The following is a 26,078-nucleotide window of genomic DNA, read 5'->3' on the forward strand; positions in this document are numbered from 1 at the left end:
GGAACCCAGATACAGGGTTCCAGTGATATTATTAAATAGACAAGGTTTTGAGACTAAGCATTAGTGTACCTCTGTTTTTATGTACACCAGAGATGCAATTTATATCCCAAGTTATTGAGTAGCTGTTGAAGCAGAACTGAAAATCCCCCAAAAAGTTTACCTGGGGCGTCTGCCAGCCCCCTGTAGCCAGCCTGTACCCATGCATCCACTCACCGATGCTCCAGTCCCCCACCACAGCTCATTTTCTCTTCATGCAGTTTGAGTGCACTGCCCTGGCCGTGCGCATCCTCGTTTGAACTTCCGTTGCCCGGGAGCGTACTGCAAAGACGCAGTGGAGATTTTCCTCGTACTGCGCGCCTGCTCCTGGCTATGAGAATGCATAGAAGGATATGTGTGGCAAGGGTGCAGTGGATCAACTAAGAAGTTGCCTTTCACTGCGTGAGAAGTAAGCTGCAGCGTGGGAACAGAGGATCGGTCCAGGATAGCATGGGCACAGGTCAGCTGCAGGGGGCTGGCAGAAGCCCCAGATAAGTGAAACTTTCAGTTCCGCTTTACATATACTCTAACCAAGGACAAGATTTGATTTCTATTTAGAGGGTGCAGACAGGAATGAAGATTATCAGGCCCTAGGCAATCTAATTGTGGATACATCCGAGAGTCATGTGCAGGCGGATGAGGGTCTTACTCTATTACACATTCTTCATGCACAACCTGAACCAGCTTTGCAGGGGATAAACACCTCTGCATTGAAAATGCACTTTGCAAAACATCCTCAGATTCACAACAGCCATGCAGGAAGGGAATATGTATAGTACCACTGTATATGTTAAGTTGTAATCAGATGCCAAATTTAATATCTGCTGAATGGTGACTAATAAATAAAATTGCTTTTTTTTTAACATTCATTTTTGTGCAAAGTCCCTCTTTACATTTTGGTGACATGGTCAGCACTTATTAAATTGCTAACTGATAGAAAAAAAATATTCTGTCAATAACTAGGGATGAGTCAAAGAGTTGCAAATAATTTTAGGTTGATTCATGGTTATGCAAATTCTGATTTCAACTATATGAATCTTGAAATAATAGACATATTGAATTCCATTTTGGTGGAATTAGATTGGTCCAGGTTTCAAACTGCATACAGTTTCATAATCCTGCATAAACTCAGATTTGCATTTCATTGCCCATTCCAATCAATAATTACCCCTAAAAGCCACAGCAGATCTTGGTGTGCTGCAAAAGTCAAAGCTAGACCACTAAATTTGATTTAGCAGATATGGTCACATCACCAACTGTCAACACAGGTTTTTTTTTTGTTTTATAGCAACTTTTATTGAAGAGTCAAAATGTTGGTATTACAAAGATGACTCCAAACTGCACAAGCAGTCTCTGTTGGTAAAAGAGCAGAGGTGTTTTCCATGGTATAAAAGTCTTAGCGGGTTCCAATAGTCACTTGCCAGACTCTGATTAAGTTGTCTGTGTAGCCGGCAAAGAGTGTCTGCAGGGAAAGAAATAAACACCAATCAGGATAGGTCACACCAGGGAAACCTGTATGTTGTATAGTCTAACATCACTTTAAACTGATCAACAAAATAGTGTTGGTTTCAGTGAAAATTGCCCTGACTCAAGACTCCAACGCCCTGGTTTACAAGGCATTCCGAAAAGCCAAATACTTAAGTTTATAGGGAATGAAGAGTATTAAAACAAACAAGCCTTGCCTGCAGCTTCACCAACGCCAAGGCATTCAGACCCATGTAGCAAGGGCTTATGGGAGCTTAGTCTGGGCGAGGAGGAGGTTACTAGCCAGAGATTTCAAGGAGAACCGAAATGAGAGGTATATGGAGGCTGCCATATTTCCATCTAAGTAATGCCAGTTGCCAGGCCCTCCTGCTGATCCTCTGCCTCTAATACTATTAGCCATAGCCCCTGAACAAGCATGCAGCAGATCAGGCGTTTGACATTAATGTCAGATCTGACAAGACTAGCTGCATGCTTGTTTCTGGTATTATTCAGGATACTACTGCAGATAAATAGACCAGCAGGGCTGCCAGGCAACTGGTATTGATTAAAAGGAAATATGGCAGCCTCCGTATACCTCTTACTTCAGTTACCCTTTCAGAGGGCAGAGGAGAGGGGGGAGTAAATGTTTCACAGGCTGAGGGTTGGAGATGCAGTTTACCTGTGTAATGATGACAAACAGAACATGGTATCACAGGATTATATCAAACTATTGAAGCTGTATGCAGCCAGATTTACCGTGTAAACTATCTAAACTTTAGATAAGATATACAGACAAGTTACTTGTTATAGTTCGTTTTTCATCTCGGATCCACTTTAAGCTACAGGGCACTTTACTTACAGTATGCACAGTAGAAGCCATTACTTTGCACTTACACTAATAGCAAATGTGCTCTGAAACTATACCCACTGCTTCTACAGTTGGAAATTGACTACCTGTTATTACTGTCCCTCTGGAAATGTACTGCACTTTAACACTTGAGAGAGAGTACAGGCTAGTAATGAACAAAATTTGCATTTGAAAACTAAATATATAGTAAAGTACATACTCCCAAAAAAATATAGCAAACCACACTTTTTAGCTACTGCATTTGCCAATATTGTAACCCCTTAAAGTGGATTCGAGATGAACTTTTACTCATTGCATAATTGTGTTCCTTTCCTATAGTTTATAGGGCATTCCTCAAGCCAAATACTTTTTTGTTTTTGTTTTAATACTCTACAAAGAACACTTATATCGCGCTTTTCTCCTGGCAGACTCAAAGCGCCAGAGCTGCAGCCACTAGGACGCGCTCTATACGCAGTAGCAGTGTAAGGGCCTTTTTCCACTAGCCTGCGATTTGCGATTTGCTTCTGATCGCAAATCGCAAGGTACATTAAACTAATGGAAACTGCAGCAGCAATTTCCATTAGTGCAATCTGATTGCGATGCGATTTTGGTCAAAGTGCAATCGTTGTCCTGCCGCGTTTTGTATGCGATTGAGCTGGACTATAATTAGTATAGTAGCGCAATCGCATGGTGGAAATTGAAACACGATCAGAATCGCGATCGCATTTCATAGTGGAAGTCCAAGGTCTCCTGAATAGCTGCTGGCTTACTGAACAGGCAGAGCAGAGATTCGAACCCTGGTCTCCTGTGTCTGAGGCAGAGCCCTTAAAGAGAACCCGAGGTGTGTTTAAAGAATGTTATCTGCATACAGAGGCTGGATCTGCCTATACAGCCCAGCCTCTGTTGCTATCCCAAACCCCACTAAGGTCCCCCTGCACTCTGCAATCCCTCATAAATCACAGCCGTGCTGTGAGGCTGTGTTTACATCTGTAGTGTCAGTCTCAGCTGCTCCCCCGCCTCCTGCATAGCTCTGGTCCCTGCCCCCGTCCCTTCCCTCCAATCAGCAGGGAGGGAAGGGATGCAGGCGGGGACTGGAGTTCTGCAGGAGGCGGGGAGAGCAGCAGACTGACACTATAGAGATAAACACAGCCAGCTCTGACAAGCTGTTTGTCAGCAGCGTGGCTGTGATTTATGAGGGATTGCAGAGTGCAGGGGGGCCTTAGGGGGGTTTGGGATAGCAACAGAGGCTGGGCTGTATAGGCAGATCCAGCCTCTGTATGCAGATAATATTCTTCAAACCCACCTCGGGTTCTCTTTAACCATTACACCATCCAGCTAAGCTCTAATTGCCTATAAACTAAATAAGCCCCACCCACAGTTTTCAGAGAGCCTTGGCAGTAGCAAGGGCTCATGGGAGCTCAGTCTGGGCAGGAGGAGGGAGAGGTATTACTAGCCAGAGATTTCAGAGGCAGAGGGGAGGAGGGAGGATTCGTTTTTTTCAGTCTGAGTGCTGATGGTGCAGATAAGCCTGCCTGTGTAATGCCTGTGTAATGTTTACAAACAACATGTCTGCTGTCATTGTATCACAGGAAGAAATAATCATATTCTATTAAAGCAGTATGCAGACAGATTTGCTGTTTAAACCATCTAAACTGAACATCAGATATATAGACAAGTTACTTGTTATAGTTAGTTTTTCATCTCGGATCCACTACAACAAGTCATGATGGCATAGGATACAGACTAGATGTAAAAGCAATTAAACTGGTGGTTCATCACTGACCCTGAAAGCTTCTACAGCTCTACTGTAAACCACAAATATATAATTAACTGAGTGACATTAATACAATGCATTTACCTGTCCATCTGCTGACCATGCCAGAGAGGTGCACTGTGGTGGTTCAGCCTTGCTGCTTGTACTGATCACTTCCTGCTTCAGCTCATCTACAATAATCTTGCCCTCCAGATCCTGTGATGGGGAAAAACAACATGCAGGTCAGCAATACAGAAAGTCCTACAGTAGCAATGTATGTCAGGACAGTCACTGCTCAGAAACAGCCTCTGATTTCAGCATTGAGCTTCAGATGGCATAGAATACATCATAGCAGGAAGACTAACCCTAAGTAGTACCCCTGGAGTTACAGTGTACACAGCTTTTAAATATAAAATCTAAAAAAAAAAATCATCTTTGTAGCTACGATTAGATAAGAATTTGCTTAAAGCAGACGAACTCTTGCACAGGAAAAAAAAAAGAAAACAGAAGTGTACCCTGTGTAGAGAGTTTAGCTTGTCTAATTCCCCCTCATCTGTGACCAATCGCCACTGTAATTTGATCTCTTGGCTGTGTCGGGTCAGGAATCTCTGCTGTCACAGAAGCCAATTTGTAATCACAGGATGTTAACCCTATATCCGCTTCCATGAAAGCAGGAAGTAAATACTGCAGATATATTGCAGGATTATCAGCTGTAACTAAAGGTTTTCTTTAAAGGTTATTATGCTGTTGCACATCTTTTACAGCAGAGAAGAAGTTCTGAGTTCAGGTCCACCTCAAAGCAGAATTTCTCTAAAATGTTAAAGGCAACACAATCCACTAAATTCAGCTCTATTACAGAAATCAACAAAACACAAAGCACTTGTACATAATGCTGACATCTTCCGTAGCTTTTTTTTAACAAAGTGCATAACCTTACTTAAAGGGAACCTTAACTGAACGGGGGGTAAAGAGTTTTACTTACCTGGGGCCATTACCAGCCCCCTGCAGCAGTCCTGTGCCCTCGGAGCCGCTCTGGAATCCTCTGGTCCCCCGCTGTCACTTAGTTTCGTTTTTGACGACTCACCAGTCGCCGGCCGCCATGCGTATTATTGGACGCATTCACCAATGCAATTAGCGATATTGCGGACCGCAACGCGTACAAAAATACGTGTTGCCGCATTCCGCACGCGTAGATATGCGGCAATACGTATTTTTGTACGCATTGCGGTCCGCAATAGCGCTAATTGCATTGGTGAATGCGTCCAATAATACGCATGGCGGCCGGCGACTGGTGAGTCAAAAACGAAACTAAGTGACAGCGGGGGACCAGAGGATTCCAGAGCGGCGCCGAGGGCACAGGACTGCTGCAGGGGGCTGGTAATAGCCCCAGGTAAGTAAAACTTTACCCCCCGTTCAGTTAAGGTTCCCTTTAAGTTTGTGATTGTGCTGCCTTGCTCTGTTCATACAATTTTACTCCAAACAGTACTGTTGCCATGGTAAAAGTGCCGATTTAGGGACATAGCTGGCTGCATGTAAAAGATATATGGTTTTCATTAAAAACTAATTGCTTCAGTTGTGCAAAGGTTACAAAAGACTTTCAAGAGAGCCAAGTTGGAAGTGATGTAAACATTCATCTGTACACATACCCAGATCTTGATGCTGGGGCCTGTGGCAGCACACAGCCAATAGCGGTTAGGGCTGAAACAAAGGGCATTGATTACATCTCCGCTGTCCAGAGTGTACAGGTGCTTCCCCTCATTCAGATCCCAAAGCATAGCTTGTCCATCCTGGAAATGCAAATATAGTTATCAGACAAGGGTAAGGTTATTTTATTTTATTTATAAAGTACCAACATATTACGTAAATACATTCAACGTTGTAAATACAAAAGGTTATAAATACATTCTCCTACACAAATAATGAACCCCACTAAATCGAAGTGTAATGCTTCTCACACCCTATACACAGCTCATAGGCTGAAAGGCTTGGTTTGCGTGAAGGATGTTTTAACCAGAGATGCCACCTTCTTGGCACCTCATCCCGAAGTAGCGACAGGTCTTATAACTAATTTGTAAGGGCCAGATCACACTAGAGCATATGTAAAAACAGACATGGTAAGTTCCATCAGTTTTGCATCCGCTGCAGCTATCTTCACCTCTCCACTTGTGTCCACACTGCCACTCGTGTTCCACCGCTCAGACCCTCGGTACTCAGCCCGGAAGCTGGTAGGGGCAGACGACAATAAACCAATTCTGCCTAGCAACAGGAAGAAATTTCATTGGACCACCATGAACCAAAGTGGAGGCGGATCCTATCCCACACTAAGTGGAGATTAAAAAAAAAAAAAAAATATCGAACGGGTATATTTTTGAAAGTATGAACCAGGTTCTAAACCAGTTGCTAATGGTTGCCATGTTCTGCTATCATGACAAAGACCAGCACATCGCTCCTTTAAAAAAAATAAAATAAAGGGAGAGTGTAACTGTACTGAAAGACAACTATTTACGGTAACGTCTTTTCCAGTAGTCAGGAGGACAGCACCCCTGGATGAGACCCGTCTCCCTCCCCACCGTGGACAGGAAACTGCAAAAGAGAAATTTGCATAAGCAATAGGCAGCTGAATAAAGGTACTTACTTGCCTCTATACTTCATTTAATAAAAAAGATGACACGGGCATTAATAATGCTTATACAAACCTTTAATCTTCCACCCATTAAGGGCGGGTTGTAAGGGTGCTGTCCTCCTGACTACTGGAAAAGACGTTACCGTAAGTAAAGTTGTCTGTCCCAGATCGTCACTCTGACAGCACCCCTGGATGAGACGCTATACTAGAGATTAGGCTTAGGGCGGGACTACTGCTTGCAAGACCTTTCTTCCAAAGGATAAATCTGTGCCCGCAGATACATTAAGCCGATAATGTTTAACAAAGGTGTTTTGACTAGACCATGTTGCAGCTCTGCATATCTGATCAATAGAGGCCCCTGTCCTCTGCCCATGATGTTGAAATGCCTCTTGTAGAATGAACTTTGATAAAAGAAGCTAATGTCTTCCCTTGTGCATGATATGATAAAGCAATTGCTTGTTTGATCCAACGTGCCAAGGTTGTTTTTGAAGCCTTGTTCCCTCTTGCTTTGCCTGAAAACAAGACAAAGATTGCATCTGATCTCCTCCAGGAATTAGTTCTTTCTAAGTAACTCAATAGACATCTTCTAACATCTAGAGAATGTAGTCTCTTCCTTTTCATTTGATGGATTTTCACAAAATGAAGGAATGTAAACCTCCTGGTTCCGGTGAAATGAAGAAACCACCGAAGGGAGAAATGTTGCGTCAGGACGTAGTGTTAGCCTATCCTCCGAAACAATACAATAAGGTTCTTTTATGGATAAAGCTTGTAGTTCTATTCTTCTTGCTGTAATTATTGCTAAAAGAAACACGGTCTTCAACGACAGGAACTTGTCCGAAATCTGAGATAAAGGTTCAAATGGTGACTCACATAGGCTGTGCAGAACAATATTAAGATACCAGGAAGGTATCCTTGATCTTACTGAAGGTTTTAATCTCTAAGGCCTGAAAAAACTGAACTTTTAGAGTACTAATGCTGAGGCCCTTTCTATAACCACATTGTAAAAACACACAGATTTGAGTTAATCTGTTAAAGGACCTCTCCGCACACCAATCTTTAAATACTCTCCATGCTTTCTGGTAAATCACACGAGTTACTTTTTTCCCTTCTGTTGAGTAACGTTTTCGGAAAGGTCATCTGAGAATCCCTTGTACTTTAAGATCTCCCACTCAGGTTCCAGGCTGAGAGGTGAAGTAGATTCAGATCTGGATGAAGAACTGAGCCCTGGGATATCAGGTCCGGAGTAAGTGGAAAGATTATCGGCTCTGATATTGCTAGAGACTGAAGCAACGTGAACCATGGTAGTTTGGGCCAAAGCGGGGCAATCAGTATGACTCGTGCCTTGTCCTGAATAATCTATCACTCGTGAAAGTAGTGGAATTGGAGGAAATGCATATATTATCATACTTCCCCAATTTATTGTGAAGGCATCCACTGCCCAAGGCGCATCTTCCGGATACAGGGCACAACATTTCGGACACTTCGCATTCCTTTTCCTCGCAAATAGATCCAACTCTGGACATCCCCACTTCGAGACAATCATCCGAAATATTCCTGGATTGAGAGACCATTCGTTTTGATCCAGTGTCCTGCTGAGATAATCTGCAATCTCGTTTGATGTCCCCTTCAGATGAGCCGCTGTTAAGGATTTGATGTTATTCTCTGACCATAATTTTTGCCGTCTGACTCCTCGTGCCCCCCTGTTGGTTTATAAAGGCAACAAAAGCCCTGTTGTCAGACCTTATCCTGACATGATAACCTCTGACCTGATTGCTGAAATGTTGTAAGGCCCTCCATACAGCTTCCAGTTCTCTGCTGTTTGATGAATTTGAACTAATTTGTACAGACCACCATCCTTGAGCTGGAAGAGCATCCAAGTGGGCCCCCCAGCCCCATACACTGGCATCCGTTGGAATTGTCTTGATGCGAATAATTCCATAGGCGACCTGGTGATAGACGAAAATGATCCAGCCAGCAAAGAAGAGACCTTTATGCTGTGAGGGATAAGAATCTTTTTGTCCAGAACTGCGAGACTTCTGTTCCATGATCTGAGTATCCACAACTGTAGGAATCTTGCATGGAATTGTCCCCACTGAACTGCAGGAAATTGTATCCATGTCAGCACTAGTTCCAGGTAAATCAGAAGGAACAGTAGAAGTAGAAGCAATAGCAGAATCTTTTATCTCCTTTATTGCTGTGGACATTTTGGCCCGCATCCAGCCCATCAAATCCTTAAACAGGTGAGTCATCCTTAACCACTTTCTGTACGGTACTGACAATGTTTTAGAAGAAGATGAAGACAAACGATTACAACAAATTGCACATTTCCTTTCAGACTTGCTAGAACCATGCTGACTGGTTTGAGTAGCAGATCTTTCAGACTTTTCTGCTTTATCAGTTTTATCACTCTTGTCATGTTTTTTGGGCTATATATATAAAAAAAAAAAAAACAAACAACTATTACTAATGCCTCTCACAATGTCACTTAAAATCAAGCAGGAGTATCACAGTACTACATCTACTTGACAGAGAGGGGTCTGGCCAGACAGACTGCAAAGGAGCTGACCCTGAAGCGTCCTCCATGATCACAAACAGCAAAGTGAATCATGGACATAGCATCCAGCTATATACACAGAGAGACCCAGCTGAAACCAATTACTGCAGCCCCTGCTGCTTAATTACTCTAATCAGCTGCACGTACCTTATAGAATCAGACTGAGTGCTGATTCAGCTTCACCGCTGTGGCCCCTGCCGCATAATTAGTCCGGCAATGATTGCTTAATTACAATCAGCTGTTGCGCTGATTCTCCTTCCTCCCCCGCGGCCCGTCGCTCTGCAGGCCTCAGATCAACCGGTACGCCATCGCCCGACTACTTCCGGTTCAACCAGAAGTGAACTTCCTCCATGCACGCGCGGAGAAGCCTCCCATACGCTGAAGGACTCCCCACTGCTCACTGAACAGCTTCTCCTGGGAGGCCTGCTAAACGCTGCCCCTGCCTGCTGACACGGATGGCACTCCTGGAGACCTCTCCTCCGCTCCATCCGGGACAGGAAACTAAACTGAAGTAGAGAGGCAAGTAAGTACCTTTATTCAGCTGCGTATTGCTTATGCAAATTTCTCTTTTGCAGTTTACTGTCCACGTGGGGAGGGAGACAGGTCTCATCCAGGGGTGCTGTCCGAGTGACGATCTAGGAAAATAGCTTTTTATTTTCACCTGCCATTTAAACATCTTATTTATCAAAGTGGGCAAAACACTGACTAAATTAACAAACATTTAAGAAAAATGGTCTCCCAGAATGCTCTGGGAGATAACATATCTAAACAGCCTAGGCTTTGACATTGCTGGGAGTGACAGGGCTACATGGCAATAAAATACAGCAATATTTACTTTCTGATGCTGAAGCCAGGAAAAGAAAAAAACTAGAAAATCAATTATTCATAATTTTGTTACAGTATCACTAGAGTGCCTCTTATCATGGCCTTCACTAGGGTGGCAGTCTACAACAAGGTCTTCATTACTTTAAAAGATACCTGAACTGACATGTGACTTGTATGTACAGTGCCTAGCACACAAATATCTATGCTGTATTCTTTTTCTTTCTCTGCCTGAAAGTCATATATCAGGTATGCAAGTGGCTGACTCAGTCCTGACTCAGACAGGAAGTGACTACAGTGTGACCCTCACTGATAAGAAATTCCAACTATAAAACTTTCCTAGCAGAAAATGGCTTCTGAGAGCAAGAGAGAGGTAAAACAGGGGAATTTCTTATCAGTGAGGGTCACACTGTAGTCACTTCCTGTCCGAGTCAGGACTGAGTCAGCCACTGAGTCACAGGAAGTGACTACCTGATATTTAACTCTTTCAGGCAGAGAAAGAAAAAAAAAAAAGGAACACAGCATAGTTATTTGTGTGCTAGGCACTGTACATACACGTCTATCATGTCACATGGCAGTTCGGGTATCCTTTATATCAGGGGTCCCCAACCTTTGAGCCCGGGGCCCACTATCCCGACCAAAAATTTCTCCGGGGCCCCCCTGGGGGCGGGGGGTGGGTGAGTGGGCGTGGCTAGTGTCAGCGGCAGCAGCTCCCCCTTTTTTTCCAGTTTTCACAGTATAGCAAGTACAGTTAGCCCGGTATAGCAAGTACAGTTAGCCCGGTATAGCAAGTACAGTTAGCCCGGTATAGCAAGTACAGTTAGCCCGGTATAGCAAGTACAGTTAGCCCGGTATAGCAAGTACAGTTAGCCCAGAATAGCAAGTACAGTTAGCCCAGAATAGCAAGTACAGTTAGCCCAGAATAGCAAGTACAGTTAGCCCAGAATAGCAAGTACAGTTAGCCCAGAATAGCAAGTACAGTTAGCCCAGAATAGCAAGTACAGTTAGCCCAGAATAGCAAGTACAGTTAGCCCAGAATAGCAAGTACAGTTAGCCCAGAATAGCAAGTACAGTTAGCCCAGAATAGCAAGTACAGTTAGCCCAGAATAGCAAGTACAGTTAGCCCAGAATAGCAAGTATAGTTAGCCCAGAATAGCAAGTATAGTTAGCCCAGAATAGCAAGTATAGTTAGCCCAGAATAGCAAGTATAGTTAGCCCAGAATAGCAAGTATAGTTAGCCCAGAATAGCAAGTATAGTTAGCCCAGAATAGCAAGTATAGTTAGCCCAGAATAGCAAGTATAGTTAGCCCAGAATAGCAAGTATAGTTAGCCCAGAATAGCAAGTATAGTTAGCCCAGAATAGCAAGTATAGTTAGCCCAGAATAGCAAGTATAGTTAGCCCAGAATAGCAAGTATAGTTAGCCCAGAATAGCAAGTATAGTTAGCCCAGAATAGCAAGTATAGTTAGCCCAGAATAGCAAGTATAGTTAGCCCAGAATAGCAAGTATAGTTAGCCCAGAATAGCAAGTATAGTTAGCCCAGAATAGCAAGTATAGTTAGCCCAGAATAGCAAGTATAGTTAGCCCAGAATAGCAAGTATAGTTAGCCCAGAATAGCAAGTATAGTTAGCCCAGAATAGCAAGTATAGTTAGCCCAGAATAGCAAGTATAGTTAGCCCAGAATAGCAAGTATAGTTAGCCCAGAATAGCAAGTATAGTTAGCCCAGAATAGCAAGTATAGTTAGCCCAGAATAGCAAGTATAGTTAGCCCAGAATAGCAAGTATAGTTAGCCCAGTATAGCAAGTATAGTTAGCCCAGTATAGCAAGTATAGTTAGCCCAGTATAGCAAGTATAGTTAGCCCAGTATAGCAAGTATAGTTAGCCCAGTATAGCAAGTATAGTTAGCCCAGTATAGCAAGTATAGTTAGCCCAGTATAGCAAGTATAGTTAGCCCAGTATCGCTGCCCCAGTGTCGCCAGTACAGTTAGCCCAGTGTAGCCTCTCCTCTCCTCCCCCCGCGCGGCTGCCGCTCCTGTTACCTTACGAGCGGGCAGTCGCTTCTTTATGTTCCCCATAGCTCCTCTCCTCTTGCAGCACCTCGTATTACAGCAGCGCTTCCCGCGCGGCTGCTGTAAGGAAGGGTCGGAAATAGGGCAGCGTCTTCCTGTAGCGGCGATCGCCGTTACCATGGGAACGCTGCCCCGCCTCCTTCCCTGCTTACAGCAGTCGCACAGCAAGCGCTGCTGTAATACGAGATGCGAGAGGGGCTATGGGGAATATAAGGAAGAAAGCGGCCACCCGCTCATAAGGTATCAGGAATGGCGGCCGCTGGGGGGAGAGGAAGAAAGGCCAGATCCGCCACGGCCCCCCAGAAATCTGCCCACGGACCCCCAGGGGGCCGCGGCCCCCAGGTTGGGGACCTCTGCTTTATATGATCTTGCATTTAAGTCTATTAATAGACATACACTACAGCCATCTCAGACAAAGTCTATGCAGAACATCATTCTGGGTACAAGATACGTTTTCCGCTTGATTTTCCACCTGATCGTTTCTTCGCTCGATTCTGCACTCAATTTTCTTATCTACTAATTTACATTCTGACATTTATCACATGGTGACTTTTTACTGCTGGCAGGTGAGGTCAGTGGAAGGAGAAGCTGCTAGCTTTTTTTGGCAGTTGTAAACAGCTGTTATTTCTCACGATGCAACACGGCTTCCCCACAGTGTGATGTCAGGACCTTTGTCCTGACATCACATATGGGGGGGGGGGGGTTTCACCACAATATCAGCCATACAGAGCACCCCCCTGATCTGTTTGAGAAAATGAATAGATTTCTCATGGAAAGGGGGGGGGGTCTCAGCTACTGATTGGGATGAAGTTCAATTCTTGGTTACAGTTTCACTTTAAAGCACACCAGAAGTGAGAGGACTATGGCAGCAGACATTTAATTCCTTTTAAACAATGCCAATTGCCTGCCTGTCCTGCTGCCCCCATTACTTTTAGCCATAGACCCAGAACAAGCATGCAGATCAGGTGTTCTGATGCACGTCTGACCTGGTTAGCTGAATGCTTGTTTCAGGTGTCTTATCCAGTCCCTACTGACTGAAAGCCAAGAGATTAGCATGGCTGCCAGGACACTCGTAAGGAAATAAATATGTCAGCCATCATGTGATTCCCACTTCAGGCTCCCATTACCACCTGGACAGTTCTGAAATGTTTGCTGAGAGAAATGTCAACTGCCCTCCATCACAAGAACATTTCACTTTTCTGGTCTGCCACCTTTGGTTTCAGTGTTTGCAGGTTGAATGTTGGAATATCAGTGACTCAAAAGAAAGAAACTTATCTGTACTAACCACAGGTAACTGTCTCAAAGAATTACACTGCCTGCAGACATTACACATAGCAAGGCATGATCAGATACAGGGCTCTGTACTGAGCTGACCTGCATGATCTGTAACCAAAGTAACCAGCTACGAAGAAATCAAGCACGGCTGAAGGCAAGATCCCTATGCACAACACAACACAATTTCCAGACATTGACTGGGGTATTGAGGCTACCCATTCTGGTAAAAGCAGCATATTTCTGGCAGCACTACAGGACAATTACTTGACTCAAATGGTAACGGAACCAACTAGGGGGAATGAGTTACTGGATCTGATCATTTCTAATAGACCAGATAATGTATCAAATGTGCAGGTTCAAGAACATTTGGGAAATAGTGATCACAACATGATAACGTTTGATCTGGTGACTGATCGGCCACGGGGCAGCGGGACTACTAAAACTATGAATTTTAGAAAAGCAAAGTTCAATCAAATTAGGCAGGCACTAAGTTTGGTGAACTGGGATAATGTACTACAAGGGGAGGACACTGAAGGGAAATGGCAAGCTTTTAAACTTATTCTCAATCAATATTGTAGTATGTATATCCCATATGGAAACAAAATGTCTAGGAATAAAAAAAGGCCTCTATGGATGAATAGAAAGGTTAGGGATACAATGAAGAGGAAAAGGAATTCCTATAAGGTCCTAAAACAGGAGGACCGAGGCTGCACTAAGCAATTATAAGGAGTGCAATAAAAATTGTAAAAAAGAAATTAGGCTGGCAAAGATTGAAGCTAAAAATCAAATCGCTAGGGATATCAAATCTAACCCAAAAAAGTTTTACAAGTACATCAACTCTAAAAAAAGAAAGGTTTACTATATATGACTCCTAAAGAATGAGGGTGGGAACTCAATGGTGGATGACCAAGGTAAGGCAGAGTTATTAAATGCTTTCTTTGCTTCTGTCTTCACAAAGGAAACAGCACTGTTGCAAATTACAGAGGCAGAGGAGTCTCAATCTTCTAACTGTAATATTAAATACTTTTAGACACTGAAGCGAAAAAAAAAATATGATATAGTGAATTGGTTGTGTACTATGAATAATTACTAGAAGATGAGCAGCAAAGAAAATATTCTCACACTTTTATTTTCAGGTATATAGTGTTTTTTCTAACATTGCATCATTCTATAATATGTACAAATTACACAACACTCATCATTCAAAATGAGTCTTTCAGAGCAGTCTGAAGTAATGACCTCTCCTCTAGCAGAGGAAAAGTAAATAGTCCAGGAACAGTTGAGATAATAAAAGTCAGATAACAGCCCTCTCCACGACTAACTTAGTCGGAGAGCTTAATGGCTTGTTTGCATAGAGATAACAACTGGAGTTTCTCAACTCTTCCTGTACTGGAAACAATTAGACTGATGTATCTGATCTTAAGCAGGCCATACACTGGCTCGATTCACGGCCGTTTCGACAGCAGATCCGATCCTGGGATCGGATCTGCTGCCAATCGCTTGCGCTAAACGCACCCGCCGATCCGATTCCCTCCCGAAATCGGATCGGACCGTCGATCGCGCCGTGCGGGAAATTACCCTCGATCGCCCGGCGGTAGGAGCGCGTCGCTTGCGGCGTACGATTCGGGCCCGATCCGAGCATGTATACATTACCTGAAGCTGGCTCCGGGGTCCTCTTCTCCTCGCTGCACCGCATTTCCGCATAACCCAGTGTACGCTTATACTTCCTGTGTCACTCCGGTGACCAGGAAGTTGAAATAGAGGGCGCTCTATTTGAACTTCCTGGTCACGGAGTAACACAGGAAGCGCCGGGATGGAGCAAGAACAGCGGTGCGGTGCAGTGCGGAGAAGACGCCCGGGAGCCAGCCTCAGGTAATGTATACGGGGGGGGGGGGACAGGCGGCAGGAGCAGCTGAACAGATTGTGATCGGTTTCAGGCTGAAATCGATTCACAATCTGTTTGCAGTAAAGGCAGCCATACGATCCCTATCTGATCAGATTCGATCAGATAGGGATCTGTCAGCTGGTCGATCTAATGGCACATCGACCAGTGTATGGCCACCTTAAATGTTTAATTTCTTAGCTGTGCTACACATACAGAATCATATCATTTTTTTTTCGCTTTAGTGTCTAACGCAGGAAGTAGTAAAGGCAAGACTAAATTAAAAATAGACAAGGCACCTGGCCCGGATGGCATGCATCCTCGGGTCCTAAGGGAATTAAGTTCAGTTATAGCTAAGCCCCTTTATCTTATCTTTTGTGACTCTCTTGCAACTGGCAGAGTCCCAGTGGATTGGCGTACAGCCCACTTTTCCCATTATTTAAGAAGGGCAAAAAATCTGATCCAGGAAATTATAGACCTGTAAGTTTAACATCAGTTGTATGCAAACTACTATTTGAGGGGTTACTAAGAGATACTATACATGACTTCATAGTAGAAAATCTTATTTCTCAGCATCAACATGGGTTTACTAAAGACAGGTCCTGTTTGACTAACATGCTCAGCTTTTATGAGGTAGTGAATGCTAATACGGATATTGGGAATGCTGTAGATGTGATATACTTGGACTTTGCAAAGGCCTTCAACACTGTTCCCCACAGAAGTCTGGTGCAAAAGTTGAGGATGCAAGGACTGGGGAAGAGTTTGTGTGCATGGATAGGGAACTGGCTAATGGACAGAAAACAAAGAGTTGTGGTCAATGGATCGTACTCAAAATGGGAGACTGTTAGCAGTGGGGTCCCACAGGGGTCTGTACTGGGTCCAGTGCTCTTCAATTTATTTATTAATGACCTAGTAGATGCAGTAGTGAGCAATGTTGCTATTTTTGCAGATGATACAAAATTGTGCAGAATCATCAACTCTCAGGAAGATAGTGTCATATTGCAACAGGATCTGGATAGGATGGCTATATGGGCACATACATGGCAGATGAAGCTCAATGTTGACAAATGTAAAGTCATGCATTTTGGTCGTACCAATGGTCTAGCACCATACAAAATAAATGGGATACAGTTGGGGACATCAAACTTGGAGAAGGACTTAGGAGTACTCATCGACAACAAGTTAAATAATCGTACTCAATGCTAAGCCGCTGCAGCTAAAGCGAACAAAATTTTGGGATGCATTAAAAGGGAAATAAAAACTCGAGATGCTAGCATAATATTGCCCCTGTTTAACTCTCTAGTAAGGCCACATCTGGAATATGGAATTCAGTTCTGGGCACCACATTACAAAAAAGATATTGCAGTTTTAGAGCAGGTGCAGAGACGAGCTACAAAATTGATACGTGGGATGGAAGGTCTCGCTTACCAAGAAAGGTTAGATAAACTGGGTTTATTTAGTCTAGAGAAAAGACGCCTTAGAGGGGATCTAATTAACATGTATAAATACATCACAGGGCAATATAATAGCTTAGCGGATGAGCTTTTTGTCCCTAGGCCTTCTCAAAGGACTAGAGGACATGATCTGCGCATGGAGGAAAAACGTTTTAGCCATTTATTTAGGAAAGGGTTCTTTACAGTAAGTGATTAAGATGTGGAATGCATTGCCACAGGAAGTCGTTATGGCAAACTCTATACCTGCATTTAAAGTGGGCTTAGATGCTTTCCTTGCGTTGAAAGACATCCATGGCTACAATTACTAGGTTATGCCTAACGATGTTGATCCAGGGATTTTATCTGATTGCCATCTGGAGTCAGGAAGGAATTTTTCCCTTTTGGGGCTAATTGGACCATGCCTTGTGGGGGTTTTTTCACCTTCCTCTGGATCAACAGGGGTATGTGGGGGACGGGCTGGAGTTGTACTTTGTACTGGTTTAACTCGATGGACGTATCTTTTTTCAACCAAAATAACTATGTAACCAACTACAGAAAAGTGATACTTGTTAAGATGGTGACCCAGAATGATCACAGATGGATGTTCTGGCTCTATAAGGCTTTAAACACAGATTACTAGAGAATATATAGTTCATAAGGTTGCCCATAATCTTGACCCTGCCAGTTATTCTCTCCAGGCCAAAACAATTAGTAATCTGTGGGTAGAAAAAAAGGTTATGCTCAGCTTACCAAGAGTACTACTTCTGGTGTTTCCTGGTCTCCTCTTACCAGATCCAACATGCAGCAAGGTGTTTCCACTTATCTTCTAGTCACCACTCTTGTAAGCAAATAGCCCTAACAATCAGGATAACTAAATGACAGCAACCTCTCTGAAGGCACAGCAGCACTGGGCAAGGAGTGTATCCACTGGAGAGTAGTGGAGACTTGAGAGCCCATGGTGGGCTCCTATAATAAAAACACCCCACTAAGGTACCCAATTCGGGGCCTGGGTGGATCAGGTAGCCACAATCCCCTCTGCTCCTGAGACCTGCACCGCCCCAGTTTCACTTTTGTGACCTCGGAGTCTTGATGCTGGAAGGAGATCTCTCTGCCCAATGGCAGTTCTGGAAAGCCTGCATGAACACCCCCTTTAGGGGGCGTTCCTCCCATTACCCTCCAAGATGGCAACAAATATTGTCGCTAATTTCAGGGCTATAACGCAGGCTGTGGGTGACACAGAGGCAAGTCATGAGAGAGAACATTCGTAAGTGTCCCATCTGATCCCTGCCCCCAGGTTTTCTTTAAAGGTCAACTGTAGCAAGAGATGTGGAGGCTGCCATATTTATTTCCTTTTAAACAATACCAGTTGCCTGGCTATCCTGCTGTTCCTCTACCTCTAATACTTTTAGCCAAAGACCCTGAACAAGCATACAGCAGATCAGGTGTTTGACAGAATTGTCAGATCTAACAAGATTAGCCACATGCTTGTTTCAGGTGTGATTCACACACTACTGCAGCCAAATAGATCAGTAGGGCTGCCAGGAAACTGGTATTTAAAAACAACTAAATATGGCAGCCTCCATAGTCTCACTACAGTTGTCCTTTAACTACTTTCGCCTTCTGGACTTAGAAGCTACGCCCAGGAGGCCATGTGCGCTCCCGCGGACAAATGCACGCGTGCTCCCGGCTACAGATAGTTAGCCCAGGAATCAGTGAATCGGGCCATGGTGCCCGATCACTGATTCCTCTCCCCCGCAGAAAAATCTACCGCTTCTCTTGGAAGCCTTGCTTTTTCTGCCTCCTATGTCCCCTTACGTCCCTCTAAGCATACATGTTAAAGAAGAACTGTAACGACAAAACGGCCCCTGGGGGGTACTCACCTCGGGTGGGGGACGCCTCAGGATCCTAATGAGGCTTCCCACGCCGTCCTGCGTCCCTCGGGGGTCTCGCTGTAGCCCTCCGTACAGCCGTGACGCAATATTTACCTTCCTGGCTCCTGCGCAGGCGCTCTGACGGCTGTCGGCGCCGAAGTAGGCGGAAATACCCGATCGCCGTCGGGTCTGCTCTACTGCGCAGGCGCAAGTTTCCGGCGCCTGCGCAGTAGAGCGGACCCGACGGAGATCGGGTATTTCCGTCTATTTCCGTGCCGAAAGTCGCCACAGCGCCCTCGCTGGAGCCAGCAAAGGTAAATATTGAACTGACAGTCGGCACAGTCGCCGGCTGTTCGGAGGGCTGCGGCGAGACCCCCGTGGGACAGAGGACTGCGTGGGAAGCCTCATTAGGATCCGGAGGCTTCCCCCACCCGAGGTGAGTACCCCCCAGGGGATCTTTTTAATGTTACAGAGTCTCTTTAAGCTTAGAGTGACATCATGTAAACAAACCCAAAGTTGCCATCTTGTGGCCAAAAAGTAAAAAACTACATCTAAATAAGAAAAACATTTACATTAAAAAAATTACTATGTTCATCCCACCCTCCCAAAAATACCCAAATAAAATGGTTTATAATAAAAAAAAATATATATAAAAAAACACAAATATTTACCTAGGTGTAAACTTTTTAAATATCTATGTTAGGGCTGGTTCAGACGGACGTTTGGAGGCGTTGCGTTTGCTGGCGACGCGTTCAGCAGCGTTCGTGTGCGTTTGGATGCGGTCGCGTTTTTTCTTCCCCTAGGGGGACATTAGCCGTCGCGGTTAACCTCCCCTGGAAGCTACATGTAGCTTCCAGGGGCTCCTTGAACGCCAGGGAAAATCGGGACCCAAACGCCGCGTTTGTGTAAACGCGCTTGAAAGCTTGGTACAAACGCTCCCATTCACTTGAATGGGAGCGTTTAACACCAAGCCCTGAACGCTGGCTGTAAACGCTCTGCAAGCGTCCGTCTGAACCAGCCCTAAAGATGAAATATTTCTATTTTTTATTATAAGCTTGTAAATCGTGATGGATGCAAAAAAGAAAAAATTCACTTTTATTCCCAAATAAAATATTGTCACCATACATTGTGATAGGAACATAATATAAACGGTGTAATAACTGGGACAAATACAATATGTGGGTTTTAATTATGGAGGCATGTATTTTAAAACTATAATGGCAGAAAACAAATACCGTATATACTCGCAAGCAAGCCAAATTTTTCACCCCCCAAAAGTGGCCCAAAAGTTGGGGGGTCGGCTTGCTTGCGAGTCATGGGTAGGTGGGTGGGTAGGTGGTGCCCCTCTCAGCTCCCCCCGCGGCCGCCGCTGCTATTACCTTAGGCGGCGCCACTTCCTCTATCCCCGTCCTGCACCGATAACTAACTACTTCACAGCAGCGCGCCCCCCGCTGCTGTGATGACGGAGGAAACCATAGAGAGCGGTTCCCATAGTAACGGCTTTGCCGCTACAGGAAGCTGCCCTCTATGGTTTCCTCCGTCATCACAGCAGCAAGGGGCGCGCTGCTGTGAATTAGTTAGTTACCGGAGCAGGACGGGGATAGAGGAAGCGGCGCCGCCTAAGGTAATAGCAGCGGCGGCCGCGGGGGGAGTGGGGAGGGGCACTAACTACCTACCCACCTACCTACCCATACTGGCACTATGCTAGCTATACTGGGGCACTATACTGAGCACTATACTAGCTATACTGAGCACTATACTGACTATACTGGGGCACTATGCTAGCTATACTGGGGCACTATGCTAGCTAAAGTGGGGCACTATGCTAGCTATACTGGGGCACTATGCTAGCTACACTGGGGCACTATGCTAGCTACACTGGGGCACTATGCTAGCTACACTGGGGCACTATACTAGCTACACTGGGGCACTTTACTAGCTACACTGGGGCACTTTACTAGCTACACTGGGGCACTTTACTAGCTACACTGGGGCACTTTACTAGCTACACTGGGGCACTTTACTAGCTACACTGGGGCACTTTACTAGCTACACTGGGGCACTTTACTAGCTACACTGGGGCACTTTACTAGCTACACTGGGGCACTTTACTAGCTACACTGGGGCACTTTACTAGCTACACTGGGGCACTTTACTAGCTACACAGGGGCACTATACTAGCTACACTGGGGCACTATACTAGCTACACTGGGGCACTATACTAGCTACACTGGGGCACTATACTAGCTAAACTGGGGCACTATACTAGCTAAACTGGGGCACTATACTAGCTATACTGAGCACTATACTAGCTATACTGGGACACACCAGGGGAATAAGGCGGCCAGCATTTCCTACCCCCGGCTTATATGGGGGTCAATCATTTTCCCGTTTTTTTTTTTCAGGTGAAAGTTGGGGGGGGGGGGGGGGGGGGGGTCGGCTTACATGCGGGTTGGCTTGCTTGCGAGTATATACGGTACTGAATTTTCCGTTTTTTTCTTGCTGTTAAAATGCATTTACAGTAAGGTAGCTCTTAGCAAAATGTACCACCCAAAGAAAGCCTAATTGGTGGCGGAAAAAACAAGATATAGATCAGTTCCTTGTGATAAGGTTATAGGCTAATGAATGGGATGTGAACATTGCTCGGATGCATAAAGTGAAAACGACTGAGGGCTGTAGTGGTTAAGGAGTGTTCCTGTAGATGTATGCAAGTTCTTGTCATGGGTCAAGCAGACAGCAGTATTTCATCTCACCTTGCCTCCAGAGGCACACAGGGAGCCATCAGGTGACACAGTCACTGTGTTTAGGTAGCCAGTGTGACCGATATGGTTTGTCTTCAGCTTACAATTGGCCAAATTCCACACCTAAAATGAAAGTATAACATTACAAGACCAGCAGGTATTCAGCAATGCACACATTTGATAAGGACTTTGCAATATTACAAACAAATCTGGCCCATGCAATTATCTGCAGTTTTACAAGGATAAAAAAAGGGCTTAGTTCACATACACAAAAACAATGCAGTTTATTTTAACAACTGCAGATTACCTGGTGACAGATGTTATCATGCAAACATACATGAATGTGCAAAGCAGCTGACGTGCAATGAGCTCCCGCTGTTGTGGTTCTTCGCACACAAAGGCATGTTCAGGTTTGTAGGCATCCTAAATAGTGTTCCAGTGCAAGTGTATACAACAATTCATCATAACCAAGATGCTGCCCACAGGACCAAAGAACCATAACGGACCTTCCAGGTTGACAAACCAATGCATCTATAGGTTTCAAATTTATGGCATGGCAGTAGATCTGCTGCAGTACAGCTGTCAACCGATAGTAAGCTTCTCCCCCCCCCCCCCCCCCCCCCCCCCAAACATCTGAAAATCAATTTGTCCATTTGGCATGTACGAGTTGAGCCCATAGGAAACTATGGTCACTTTCTGCATGCCCACTCCTACAGTTATGTCCACAGCGTTTTATGCAGGCAATTCCAACTGGCACACACCCCAATCTAAGTGAAGTCAGTAAGGACAATTATATTTCAGACTCCAGCCACAGAAATGTCATTACAACTTTTAGTGTGTCCAATAGGATGCCATATTACTACAAGTTCACAGAATCTGTTATAGTTAAACTACCCCCATTAAGGTTCCGATGCCATCTGACCTTAGTTCCAGTATGACTGCCACCGAATTGCTATGCAACGCGCATTTTCTAATGTTTCCCAAAACCTCACTGTAGAAAGTGTTTTTTTTTTCAAGACAGATGTTTCCATGTCAATACAATTGTATGGCTAGCAAATTCACATGCAGTTATGAAGCAAAAATATGCATAGTGTGAACTCACCCCAACTGTATCTGAACTTCGGATGACTGTTAATAAATAAGATTTGTATGTTCTCCTGTAAAGCCTGTCACGGAATAGCTGTGAGGAGCGCAGGCGAATGAGGAAGATTCGCGCAGTCGAATTTCTGATTGTTTCCCGGTTAGATTTGTGCAATCATTGCAGCGATCAGGATGACATTCCTTCTTAAAGGCAGTTTGCTTTCCTTTTACCAAATGGCAGGAAGCCTAAAGCAGGAAAGTGTCCCAGGCACCCAGCTGTGCTAAGGGCCCATCCATCAGATGAAGTCAGATAAGTAGCCTGACAAACAATTTAATGGAGATAGCGCGAGACTCCTAAACCTCGATCTCAGCAGGGGAGCCGACACGTAGCTCTGCTATCTTAGCTTCAAAGACCTCATTGAGCCCTTCACCTAGAACTGACCTGCTGTAACTCCTAGATGTCTATAATAATCTATAAACTACTATATTTGTCATTTCCTGTGTTGCAAGGCTGCCAGGCCCTTCAAACTCACAGAGTGTGCCGGGCTTTGCCTGGCGCTGGTACTGAGAAGGTCTCAGAACATTCAAGTTATGGGCTGTCAGTTAGGCAGTTCGAAAGTGACCTGGTGATACCACTGGGGTCCTACCCCTCGTGTTTGGCATCTTTGTGCTGGATAAATGCAGACTGACCGGAAAATGTTATTAAATCTACCCTGACCTGTACGGTTCTGCGAGATAGAGCCCATATACAGGTCCTTCTCAAAAAATTATATTGTGATAAAGTTCATTATTTTCTGTAATGTACTGATAAACATTAGACTTAAATATTTTAGATTCATTACACACAACTGAAGTAGTTCAAGCCTTTTATTGTTTTAATATTGATTTTGGCATACAGCTCATGAAAACCCAAAATTCCCATCTCAAAAAATTAGCATATTTCATCCGACCAATAAAAGAAAAAAAAAGTGTTTTTAAAACAAAAAGTCAACCTTCAAATAATTATGTTCAGTTATGCACTCAATACTTGGTCGGGAATCCTTTTGCAGAAATGACTGCTTCAATGCGACGTGGCATGGAGGCAATGAGCCTGTGGCACTGCTCCGGTGTTATGAAGGCCCAGGATGCTTAGATAGCGGCCTTAAGCTCATCCAGATCGTTGGGTCTTGCATCTCAACTTTCTCTTCACAATATCCCACAGATTCTCTATGGTGTTTGGGTCAGGAGAGTTGGCAGGCCAATTGAGGACAGTAATACCATGGTCAGTAAACCATTTACCAGTGGTTTTGGCACTGAGCAGGTGCCAGGTCGTGCTGAAAAAGGAAATCATCTCCATAAAGCTTTTCAGCAGATGGAAGCATGAAGTGCTCCAAGATCTCCTGATAGCTAGCTGCATTGACCCTGCCCTTGATAAAACACAGCGGACCAACACCAGCTGCTGACATGGCACCCCAGACCATCACTGACTGTGGGTATTTGACACTGGACTTCAGGCATTTTGGCATTTCCCTCTCCCCAGTCTTCCTCCAGACTCTGGCACCTCGAATTCCGAATGACATGCAAAAGTTGCTTTCATCCAAAAAAAGTACCTTGGACCACTGAGCAACAGTCCAGTGCTGCTTCTCTGTAGCCCAGGTCAGGCGCTTCTGCCGCAGTTTCTGGTTCAAAAATGGCTTGACCTTGGGAATGCAGCACCTGTAGCCCATTTCCTACACACGGTGGCTCTGGATGTTTCTACTCCAGACTCAGTCCACTGCTTCCGCAGGTCCCCCAAGGTCTGGAATCGGTCCTGCTCCACAATCTTCCTCAGGGTCCGGTCACCTCTTCTCGTTGTGCAGCGGTTTCTGCCACTTTTTCCTTCCCACAGACTTCCCACTGAGGTGCCTTGATACAGCACTCTGGGAACAGCCTATTCATTCAGAAATTTCTCTGTGTCTTACCCTCTTGCTTGAGGGTGTCAATGATGGCCTTCTGGACAGCAGTCAGGTCAGCAGTCTTAACCATGATTGCGGTTTTGAGTAATGAACCAGGCTGGGAGTTTTTAAGAGCCTCAGGAATCTTTTGCAGGTGTTGAGATAGTGGATTCAGATGATTAGGTTAATAGCTCGTTTAGAGAACCTTTTCATGATATGCTAATTTTTTGAGATAGGAATTTTGGGTTTCCATGACCTGTATGCCAAAATCATCAATATTAAAATAAAAGGCTTGAACTACTTCAGTTGTGTGTAATGAATCAAATATATGAAAGTCTAATGTTTATCAGTACATTACAGAAAATAATGAACTTTATCACTAATTTTTAGAAGGACCTGTATGGTTAGATAGGATTTTCGGCCCCCAGGAGAAGGGGAGGACTCATCTCATGTTCTAAGGGGGTGTGTGGTTCCCGCCCTCACTCCCTCCTACTGGATCAGGGGTATAAAAATGACAGAGGACCCAAAATCAATGTCCTCCACTTTGAAACATCATCCTGATTACACCCTTACCAGCTTGAGGACATGCTGGCATCCGGCTTGTTTGGACTTTGACACCGAGTCCTCCACTCTGAAACCAAGGACTTAGCATTTCTTTTCCCAGAAAGGACATATTTCACCTGACCTTAAAGGGATACTGTAGGGGGGGGAAATGAGCTGAACGTACCCGGGGCTTCTAATGGTCCCCCGCAGACATCCTGTGTTGGCGCAGCCACTCACCGATGCGCCGGCCCCGCCTCACTTCTGGAATTTCTGACTAAAGTCAGAAAACCACTGCGCCTGCACGCCCGTGTCCTCGCTCCCGCTGATGTCACCAGGAGTGTACTGCGCAGACACAGACCATACTGGGCCTGCGCTGTGCGCTCTTGATGACATCAGCGGGATCGAGGACATGGCAACGCAGGCGCAGTGGTTTTCAGACTTTAAAGTCTGAAATTCCAGAAGTGAACCGGAGGCGGGGCCGGAGCATCGGTGAGTAGCTGCGCCAACACAGGATGTCTGCGGGGGACCATTAGAATCCCCTGGTAAGTTCAACTCATTTTCCCCTGACCCCCCCTACAGTATCCCTTTAAGTGTACGTATTTTCTTCCATTTTTATACTGGCTATTTGTCTCTATAATTGTTGATTTTAAGTCTATATTTATAATGCATTTTTAATAAACGAAACCCTATGTTAGTTACCTGGTAACTTCATTTTTAGTAACCTCCAGGACAGGTCCACCATGAGACGACATAGGCTCCTCCCAGGAACAGGAAACGTCCAATTGAGTACTCTATAAATTTTATCAGACACCCTCACTCGCCAGTATAACACAAGAACTGTTCTTTAGGTAACACCAAGGGTGTCATTCATATTATTATCATTAATATAAACATATATATACATATATACACATACATATATATATATATATATATACACATACATACATACATACATACATATCCCTTAAGTAGGGTGGGTTACGGACCTGTCCTGGAGGTTACTAAAAATGAAGTTACCAGGTAACTAACATAGGGTTTTTCCAGTAACCTCCAGGACAGGTCCACCATGAGAAGATGGGCAAGAATCTTACCATTTAGGGTGGGTTAGCTGCCTGCAGAACTTTTCTTCCAAAAGATTGCTGTCTTGCAGACATCAGATTCACCCTGTA

At 44.6% G+C, this 26,078-nt stretch overlaps 1 protein-coding gene across 1 annotated transcript in view; it reads right to left on the minus strand.

Moving 5' to 3' along the window:
• Positions 1 to 1,305: 1,305 nt before the first annotated feature.
• The window catches only part of LOC137533881 (small ribosomal subunit protein RACK1), a 38,143-nt gene continuing 13,370 nt past the window's right edge, over positions 1,306 to 26,078 (minus strand). Inside the window, exons 5-8 of the mRNA XM_068255139.1 lie at positions 21,383 to 21,493; positions 5,747 to 5,887; positions 4,206 to 4,316; positions 1,306 to 1,498 (exon numbers count right to left, since the gene is read on the minus strand). Of these exons, the coding sequence (XP_068111240.1) occupies positions 1,433 to 1,498; positions 4,206 to 4,316; positions 5,747 to 5,887; positions 21,383 to 21,493 (429 nt within the window). The 3' untranslated portion in view covers positions 1,306 to 1,432. The remainder of the gene's footprint in view (positions 1,499 to 4,205; positions 4,317 to 5,746; positions 5,888 to 21,382; positions 21,494 to 26,078) is intronic.

This window comes from Hyperolius riggenbachi, chromosome 10, assembly GCF_040937935.1.
Source record: "Hyperolius riggenbachi isolate aHypRig1 chromosome 10, aHypRig1.pri, whole genome shotgun sequence".
Taxonomy (NCBI): Eukaryota; Metazoa; Chordata; class Amphibia; order Anura; family Hyperoliidae; genus Hyperolius; species Hyperolius riggenbachi.